The sequence below is a fragment of the Ptychodera flava genome, chromosome 14, assembly GCF_041260155.1.
Source record: "Ptychodera flava strain L36383 chromosome 14, AS_Pfla_20210202, whole genome shotgun sequence".
In the NCBI taxonomy this organism is placed as follows: Eukaryota; Metazoa; Hemichordata; class Enteropneusta; family Ptychoderidae; genus Ptychodera; species Ptychodera flava.
The window spans coordinates 6,450,254-6,460,455 of record NC_091941.1 but is presented as its reverse complement, the minus strand read 5'-3'; the positions used below and the strand labels follow the sequence as shown (position 1 = coordinate 6,460,455).

Genomic DNA, 10,202 nt, shown 5'->3' with positions numbered 1-10,202 from the left:
ACAGACATCGTAGCCGTCAATGAAAATAAACCATGGCAGACGTGTGTGAGACTATTCTATTTAGGCGACGGGGTGAGCAGGGTCAAAGAATCAAGAAAGTACTGGAAAAACGTGTCATTTCCTTACGTTGCTGTCAAGGGAACTCGAGTTTCCCATTGTTTTTACATCTTTTAATGGTTAAAGTATGATCCGTTGTCATGAACAGTGAATCAACGACTTTTTTGTTGCATTCTCGATATCTGCGAACACGTATTAGTCACAGGCACGACTGCATCTTGCTGTGTATAGTCGCTTGAGAACTGGCGTTCGCGTATACTGCTGTGAGTCTAACAAGCTGCCTGATTGGTCCGATTTGAATTTCTCTGACGTACTAACCCGCCAAAGTGTGACACTTACGTTTTGCCGTACAAACTGTACGAATCAAAGGAGAAAGATGCTAAATATCGCCGATTTTTGCCCTTTCCATCGAATTAAAGGATAGGTGTGGTAAGTACAGGACATGATGCTGCCACAAACCCAATATTTCAATTGTCCGGTATTTATTTGGTGTGTTTTTCTTGACTTGAAAATACAGATGTTGGAATCCCACTTGCTCCCCTTGTCTCCATATATAGAGGGAGTGAATAAGCCTAACCCTAACCTTAACCCTAACTTAACCCTAACCCTAACCCTAACCCTAACCCTAACTTAAGCCTAACCCTAACCCTAACCATCGGAAATACGTATCAACAAACAAGCAAACAAATAAATAAATAAATAAACAAACAAATAAACAAATAAACTGCTCTTTATTGACAAATATTAACAAAACAGCTTTTCGCTGTTATTTTATTAAAAATAACAAATAAACAAACACAAACATACACACAAACAAACAAACACAAATAAACAACAAGCCCGTGTACCCTGTGGTCAAACTGAATGATATCGAAATGCATTGTGGGTAAAAAGTCGACTTCTTGGAGATAGTGATCTGACCAATACTTTTCATGCAAATGCAATCGTTTTCATTGTAGGCAATCGTTTTCTGTGCACGTTTCTATTTATGCGAAAGTGATTTTCAGCACTCGCGAAAGGTACACTGGCGAGGCAACAAACTTCTTTAAGGTAGTTTGCGCCTCGAAAGTGAAAGACTGACACTTTTGCTCAAACTTTCTTTGAGGAATCTTACAACCATTCTCTTAAAAAAATCAAGAATAAAAAATCGGGGGTCACCGTGCAAATTTTGTACCAGCGAAACAAATAACTCAAGATTTACCGATATTTAAATTCAAAATGGCCGCCATGCCTGTGTTAACTCTATGGAGAAAAATAAAATTTTCGATTTTCGGAAAACTAAGCCAGTGAAAAGTTTTCTTACAAAAGTTTTCTTACACTTTGAATGAACTCCTCCCCAAGTGGTATATCAGAAAAGAATTCTAAAAGTTTTAGAGTCTTAATTTGTGTTCCCGAGGCGCGTTCTACCTTAATGCAGTAAAATATAATGTTTTTGAGAACACATGCTCACGCTTGTACAGTCAAATATGTAAAACATAAATACAACTTATCACGCAACAAATAAAAATACAAATTTCAAAAGCAGCGAAATTTTCCTTTCATATTCAGAATAAAAATACCAGTATTGAAAATCTGGTGAAAGAACTAATCATATACAGTCAATTGTCAATAAATGAACCAGCCTGAGCAACTGGGAGTCATTATACCTCACTATTCAACTAAATAATTTTGCAGAACATTTCATTGTTATATCTAACTCTGCATGCAAACTGTCTACTTTTTACAAAGATCAATAAATACTGTAGTGTCAGATATTTGAAGCTTAATTACTTGTTCCTCTGTCACCATGCCTAGGGTCGTCACCGCTTGTGTCGTTTTCTTCCAAGCGCTTCATTTGATTTTGCAGTGATATGTTGATGTACTTTACTGTGAGTACCCGTATTAACTGCAATGAAATTTTTTGAAAGAAAATATTTAACCTATTTTGTAAAATGAAAGACGTAAAGAACAACACATGTAAACTGAGAATGTCCCGTCCCTCAGTAGTATACACAGTAGTCTTCAATGTATTGCATCTAATTATATGCCCACCTCTTATTATGATCAACCTCAATAGCATCGATCATCAAATTTGATGAAGGCCTTCTCAAGATAAAGGCTATCAAAATTAATGCAATCATAACCGAGATAAATGAAAATGGTAAAAAAATTGTTCAACATGCAAATTAATAATAATAATATTGGGTTCTTATATAGCGCACATATCCACAAGTACATGTGCTCAAGGCGCTTTACAATTATTATTACCCCTGGTCACTGGACCTAATATGATACCACTCAACTCCCTGGGGAGCAAACTACAGCTCACATGTGCAGCCGATAAGTGCAGCAGAGCTAAACACACACATTTCAACCACTGTCCTACCAGGTACCCATCACTCCTGGGTGGGGAGGAGCAATGAGGGATAAAGTGCCTTGCTCAAGGACACAACACCATGGCCATGCCGGGGCTCGAACTCACCATCCTGTGATCGTGAGTCCACTGCTCTAGCCACTGGCCTATGATGCCTCCCAATTATCAGTCATTTGAGACAACACTACATTGTGTCGTTGTCTTCGCTACGTTACACATGTTTTTACTATGAGCAGTACCTGTACCACGTTTCATCAAACTCTGAGGGGTCATTTAAGCGATAAGCTGATATTTAACAAGTTTGCTGGCATGACATTCAGGCAAACCATAGGCATTCCCATGGGCACAAACTGCGCCCAACTTCTTGCAGACTTATTTTTGTATTCGTGTGAAGCAGAGTTCATGCAATCACTTCAAAAATCTGGGTGTAAAAGGATTGCCAAACTATTTAACAACACCCACAGATATATTGATGATCTCGTCAGTTTAAACAATCCTGGTATATCCAATTATCAACATCAAATCTACCCAGATGATTTAGAAATAAAAGAAACAACTGACAGTGTGGACTCAGTATCATACCTAGATGTATTTTTTTGAAAATATTCATAATGCACTATATACTAAGCTGTATGACAAAAGAGACTATTTCAATTTTGAAATCATAAACATTTCCCTTTTTGTCGAGCAATATACCATCATTTCCAGCTTATGGTGTGTGTATATTTCACAACTCCTGAGATACAGTAGAGCATGCAATTCATACGAAGACTTTCGAGTTAGACACAGCCTATTAGCTCAAAAGTTAGTGAGGAAAGGATTCTCAGAAAGTAGATTAGTGAAATTATTTAAGAAGTTCTACGGTAGATACGGAAATGTTGTATCAAAATATGACCTGTCTGTTTCTCGAATGATTAGTGACAGCATACCAAATTTTGACTCACAAAAGTAATTTGGTGAATTAACCAAATAACAATGGATTTGTCGCTTTGGGTCAATCTTGACGGGTGCAGCTAGCCCGCTGGGTACGCTTACCCATTCCGGACACCTGGTACCACCACTATTTCGTGGTTCAAGATGACCCCATTGCCTTTGTCATTTTCGATATATTCCTTTGACCTGGTAAATTCCATAGTTACCTTGAATGATAATGATTATTGGACCTGATTTGATGTCTATTGCCGCTCGATTGATTCCAAAACGAAATCTATGAACCTCATTCTGATCCAAGAATCTGTACTTCAGACAGATAGATAGACAGATATCGGCATGACATTGCTCATGTGTGTGGATATTAGCTGAAACTCGTTCACGATTGTGCTTCAGTTTTGATAGAATTATTAAACATTAATGTTATTCAGAACTTACTTCATCATGTGCTAGTTTATCGTCCAGTTGGTGACGCTGAAGATTCAATCCAGACCTTTCTTTGCTCTTGAGTATAAAAAATATTTGACATATATCGCTTTTAGTGTGAGGACAATATGAGTGGTCGCAACATTTGACACAAATCCAGAATTTAATGCTTTATAGGATGATTCGACTAATCATTCCATTTGGAAAGATGTCCGATAAAACCAGATGCCTCTCAGTACAAGTATGTCTCTCCTGTCTGATTCCCTTATTGTACTAGTTAGTTACTTAAATAACGACCAAATAACGGCGCTTACTTGAAAATGGATATAAAAATGCCTGGAAGTAGCACACCTGCACTCTAATTTACCTTTGATGTATCTTCCGCTTGTTGTCTACGCGCTCGACGTATTAATCCTATCAATCGTTTCGCAATGCCTTTGATACACATAAATGTTGGTATAAGGTTATATGGAGGTGGTAACACCGGTCCTCTGATGAAATCCATCCAAATCTTCGTACGTGCAAACTTCCATTCGATGTCGATATTTTCCTAAAGAAACAGAATGTCAAATGAGGATCCATATACATATTTCAAAGTAATGATTTTCTCAGTTGTAATCATTCAAAGTATGTTACACGTTGATGATAACGTTTCATTCAAAGCTGTGTTACGTTAACTCAAGGGTTCCTAAGATGTGCTCTGTCAGTCCAAAAATTTAAATTATGGAAATTACATTTCCTATGGTGACTGCCTTTACGATATTCGGCAATTTCCAACGGCAAAAAGAATGCTACGCGGGCTGCTTACTTTAATTTATCAGCCATTCGTAAGGAATTTACAATGAACAAAATGCTTGATATTCATTCAGTATATTCACGTATATGTAACACAAAATTAATCGTAAACGTAACGTATATCTTTGTATAATGAACATTTCAATACGTTGATATACATATTGTATATCTATGCAGATCAGGAGTACACGTAATTCAGATCTTTGCACACCGGGTAAACATTGTACTTATGCATTTTATTAGTATATGTACGCATATACTTATGCATTTTATTAGTATACGTACGCATATACTTAACGAATTTGACAAATATACAGAATCAGCATATGTGTATATATTGTTGTATATCAAGCATTTTGCCAAGTGTTATCATCATTCTTCTCTTTCTTCTTCTTATCTGAAACACGCATCGTCATTGTAAAAGTACCATGCATTTTGCAGTTGCATATCGACAAACAAATAAGTTTCCATACTTCAAGGGAATCGCCTCAGTGGCGCTATTATGGCCGTTAACAGCATTGCTACCCAGTTCATCAATGAAACAATTTTCTGGTCTTGCATTATTCTACATGTTTGCAATGCGCAGCACCTTTGTTTAGATGCACGTGATTATGGCTTATCCTGTTCATAACGTAGCCACTTGTTTGACAACTGAAAGCGAAGCCATTATGCAGTGTCACTGGCAAGGATATAGGTCAATTACAAACACAATTGGAACTATTTTGTGATTATAAGATGAACAGTAAATGTCACAGAATATGCTTTCTAGGAGAGGGTTAACTCAAAGCATTTAGTAATTATCAAATTTTCTTGTGAAAATATCAAAATTGTAATTATCGAATTAAATGTTAAAGAAGTATAAAGAGCATTGTACTATTTAAAGCCATCTGCTTTTCAAAAATTGTAATTTTATCCTTTTTTACAATTATTCATCTCATTAATACACATTCGTGAAAATGTCAAGATGAAAGGTCAAAACCCGATGATTGCTGTATTGTTTAGAGGACCTGGATGCATTTGAAGGTTTATCTGATTGGTTCTTTACTATTAATTTTCAAAGTACCTCTCTAGGCCAGTCATTAAAACAATTCAAGGTCGTATTAGTTGATACCTGTTTACTTTCAAGGTCACATCTACTTAGTTACTTATTACCTAAATGTTTAGGAGCCATATCTAAGTGGTCCCTTAACAAGGTTCAGGTACACCTCAGCTTGGTCCCCGAACGTTTCAAGGAATAATCTGTGGTCCCTGAAAGTTTCAAAGTCACTTCAGAGTGGTCTCTGAAAGATCCAGAGACACATCAGGGTGGTCCCTTAAAGTTTCGAGGACTCATCAGGGTGGTCCGGGAAGTTTCAAGGTCACATCAGTATAGTCCTTGAAAGATTCAAGGTCAAATCTGGTGGTCTCTGAAAGTTTCAAGGTCACGTCAGTGTGGTCTCTAAAAGATTTAGGGTCTCCTTAGGGTGGTCCCCAAAAGCTGCAAATACATCTCTGTACAGTCCCTAAAAATTCCAGACAACAACTGTTGGTCCCTGGCCTTAATATTTTAAGGTTTCAACAGACAGATGATATTGATTACATTTCTTTGCATCTACCAAAATAGTTCATTTTTAATAGAAGGGCTGAAATAGTTCAGTGACTTTTAAATATTTTCCAGTATTAATTAGCATACTCACAATAAAAGGGTATTTTAATCAAATTTACCAGGTCTCATTTCCTTGTATATGAAATGAATAAATTGTACAAGACATTTTATTAACATCTACCAAATCATTTGAAAGAGAGATCACCAATAAAACAAAATACTACAGCAATAGGTAGAAGGCCATTTTCCCATCGAAAATTTACAATTTTATCATGCATCGTTTGGTGAGAATAGCAAATGCCTACAAATCAAGCTTGGAAAGGGAATTCGTATTTTCACTGAAACCTAAACAAAATTGACAAATCAGTTACATTTCATGGGTTCTCCTTGTCTGAGAGTGCGAAAAGCTATAAAAAAGGTACAATTTGTAGGAGATGTATTTGATGATTGTGCAATGATCAATAATGTATGAAAATTTCCCCCGTCTTCACACAAAAACACTGTTAGATAGTTGATTTTTAAATGGATTATAACAACATGCTCAAGATCTTATCATCACAAAATAGTTCCAATTGGGTTTCCATTAGTTTAAAGTACTCTGCAGGCGATCTTGCATTTTGCTGGTCGTCATTTTCATGACCTTCAAGCCCTTTCAAAGTGTTATAATGTGATGAATTGTTATAGGCCATCCCATTTATACTCATCTATATAATCTTCAAAGAGATTGATATAAATAATAGAGTGATTGATAAATTTATACCCCATGTGAGATTCGTAAGTTGATGTGAAAATCTGATGTCAATTAAGAAATCGGAATATGCAATTGGGACATGCTCTCACCTGTATCCTACTAAAGGTATCTGACATCATGGCGATGCAAAGGTTCACCAATATCAGAATTGTCAGGAAGCAAAATAGTACGAAGAGGACGTTGCCTACGGCTGTTGCTATCAGCATATAATGCAAATCCCCGCTACCTTCGGTACCTATCGTTTCATTACCATTCAACATAAAGTAAGCTGTCAAATCTTCACTTGCCTCTTTTCCAAAAATTGACCAGATCAAAGTTTGTATATTGTGGCGAAGGCTGTAGTTTTAAACGTCAAATAATAAATTTAACTTTGTCTGATTTGACTCGAAATGAAGTGACATAATAATTTTCGGCAAAATTATGATTTTTTTAGATGCGTGCGAAAGTAGCAAAGTTGATCACGTATATGACGTAAGATATAAACACAGAGGGACGCACATATATAACAATATCATTGTGACGTAGTGCGTAATATAACTAGTATTTGGAGCAGTCGTAAACGAAAGTACACATCGCAGGCGAAAATAGGAATAAGGTATGAAGACATACTTACATGCCAAATTTGTTTGGGATAGCACTCCCTTGATCGTCACGCTTATCGGTATATAAACCGTAGTAATTTGTGAACAACCCAGCAGAAAATGATAGTACGACAACCAGGAAGAGATAGATGAATGAAAACACATCTGACTTCATTCGTGTAAAGCTCAAGAGCATGGAACCAAGATTGTTTTGGAGATACAAGTACTGGAGAGCTCGCAGGAAGAGACATAAGCAGAAGATTGTGGCCAAACTGTAATAAATTTCCAAAGCATATAGAGGCTCTGATATGAACCAGCGGGCCGAAGCAAAAAAAATTATCATTAACATAAAAAGCTGTGTACAAATGCCGAACATGTTCCACGAGTCGCTTATGTATCGCCGGAAACCATAAAATATTGCTCGTTCTATCTCCCAGAGTAGAAGGCCAACGAACCATAACACATATATTGACAAAACAGAAAGGTTGTTCGATGATGCGCCTAGAACAATGGCAGCTAAGAAAAAAGCGTACGAAAAAGAAAACATAACAAATCTACTCTTTGGTGATTTTATGAAGCCAGACAGGGGCGAACAAGGAACAAAGATGTGTGTCAGTGCCATTAAGGGCTGTAACAAGCCGCAGACGGTTAGCAAAAATAATAGATAAATGAACTGCCAGGCGATGCCATCTTTGTTGGACCACTTTGGTTGCCCGCTCATCCATAACCCTCGAAGTACATGTTGATTATATTGATGACCGATAAACTGTAAAAGCAAATGTAATTGACATTGTGTATAATTCTGAAGTTATTCCAATACTGTCACACTTCATGCCACACAGTCGCACAATGACAATCCGATTTAGTTAAAAGCAGGGGGTTATTCGGAGAAAATAGAAGATGCTAAGAGTATTTCGTTAGGTTTCTTAGTGTACCATTGCACAAAGAGAAGGTAGCTGTTATCAGGCAGTACAAATTATGAGAAACTGACACTGTACGCAATAAATGAAGCATGTAATCTTTTTATAGTTTTTTAATTGAATCATCGATAATGTAGCAAGGATAGTTGAACTCGGCACACATGTCCTCAAAATAATTCATTACGTCTAGAAATATATTAATTGTGTGAATTATTTATAAGTTATAGAAGTCATAATAAGCGAATCATATATCGCGCCCAAACTAAACATTTGTATGTAAGATGTTTTTATTTGGCTCTGAAATTGCAAAAGAAAATAATGTGAAATATACAAATCCATGATGGGCAAAAAAGACCCCCATTTTGTTCACTCAAGGCGCGCCCACTTTTCGCAACATATACGTCGAGTAAGCGTACAGAGAGCCAATCCGTCTTCCGCGCAATGGTGAAAATTTCACCGAATTTCCTAGCTGCACAGCTAAATATTCATGAAAGAGTTGAAGATTCCATTTCCTCATATGTTCCTCTTTCCATTATGATTTCTCCGCGATAATTTCATGAAGGAATTCTTAAAATGCCTAAGCTATATTATTCTGCAAAAATAGGTGAAAACACAGCCAACAGCACAAACTATTGTAAACTCGTCATTTCATAAACATAAGAGAGAAAATAAAAAAAAAACTAAAACGATAGAGTTGAAATGCATTATCTCTAATATTGTGAGGAATTATAGCGAAACGAAAATTTGAACCGGCGGTTTTTTCAGATGTATTTTTCATTTTACGATGTGCCTAATGAGTTCGATTTTCATAGAAAACAATGGCGTCTTTGCGCATCTGATGTACCGAACAGATGGCACACTTGTCACTGAATAAACTTCCTCAATTCTGAACCATTTATGATGAAAAGTGGCACAGTGATCCTTTGATTAATATACAAAGATCACATCGTTTTATATTTTTGAATTCATCATGAAACTTGTTTTATTTGTTTTCATTTAACGTTGTGTTGAATAAGCTTGAGTTGTTGCCTCCATAGTTTTAGCACGTAACAAGGGAGAAAGCAGAGCCAAATATTGAGCAATCGTCGTCAACACAAGTCCTTTGCTATGGCAGTGGAAGCGACGCAGATGGCAACAAGTAACGAAACCAAATGCTCTAATAAGGCATGTATTTCAAAGGCATGTATTTAATCATTTAGGTACTTCTAATGTGGATATTTTTCTGGTATCTAACGTTTGTCCTCTCTCACGACTCACACGCTGATGAAGGCAGCCCCTCTAATGTAGTTGGAGGGCATATAGTTACATTTAAAAATCATTGCAAATTGTGCGCTTTGTTACCCCAATCACGAGAAATGAGATTTCAGCTTATTTAGGGTAAACTTACTTTCTTCTGTTCTGTCTCAAGGGCCTCACGAGCTGTGATGAGGCCGCTTCTTTTCCAACTCAATGTTTTCGATTTTCCCGACCCATGAAGCAAGGTCAACACCTGTTCACTGTTCTTGCACAGCCGTAAAAGTTCCACAGTGAAATCTTCCAAGCGAGTGGCAAGATCCAAGTATTCTTGCTGCGTGTGTGGCATATACAGAGAAACCGGCAAAATTAATTAGAGAAAATAATAGAAACCGTTAAATACTCCCTAGTTTCAGTAGATGTTGCAGTTGAGTGTAAATCTAAACTTTTGTTTGACATTATTTCATTTCATTAACTTGCTGTTTGTAATTACCTGACGTGAAACTGCAGCTGCATAATCTATTTCAATATGCACACTTCTTGTTATAATCAACGTTGCTAGCTGACTTAA

The 10,202-nt window shown here is 36.7% G+C and overlaps 1 protein-coding gene across 2 annotated transcripts in view; it reads right to left on the bottom strand.

Moving 5' to 3' along the window:
• Positions 1–787: 787 nt before the first annotated feature.
• The window catches only part of LOC139149103 (transient-receptor-potential-like protein), a 68,600-nt gene continuing 59,185 nt past the window's right edge, over positions 788–10,202 (bottom strand). For both annotated transcript variants that reach the window (XM_070720656.1, XM_070720657.1), the window contains exons 5-10: positions 9,786–9,965; positions 7,511–8,244; positions 6,987–7,233; positions 4,134–4,316; positions 3,779–3,844; positions 788–1,942 (exon numbers count right to left, since the gene is read on the bottom strand). In XM_070720656.1, the coding sequence (XP_070576757.1) occupies positions 1,820–1,942; positions 3,779–3,844; positions 4,134–4,316; positions 6,987–7,233; positions 7,511–8,244; positions 9,786–9,965 (1,533 nt within the window). In that variant the 3' untranslated portion in view covers positions 788–1,819. The remainder of the gene's footprint in view (positions 1,943–3,778; positions 3,845–4,133; positions 4,317–6,986; positions 7,234–7,510; positions 8,245–9,785; positions 9,966–10,202) is intronic.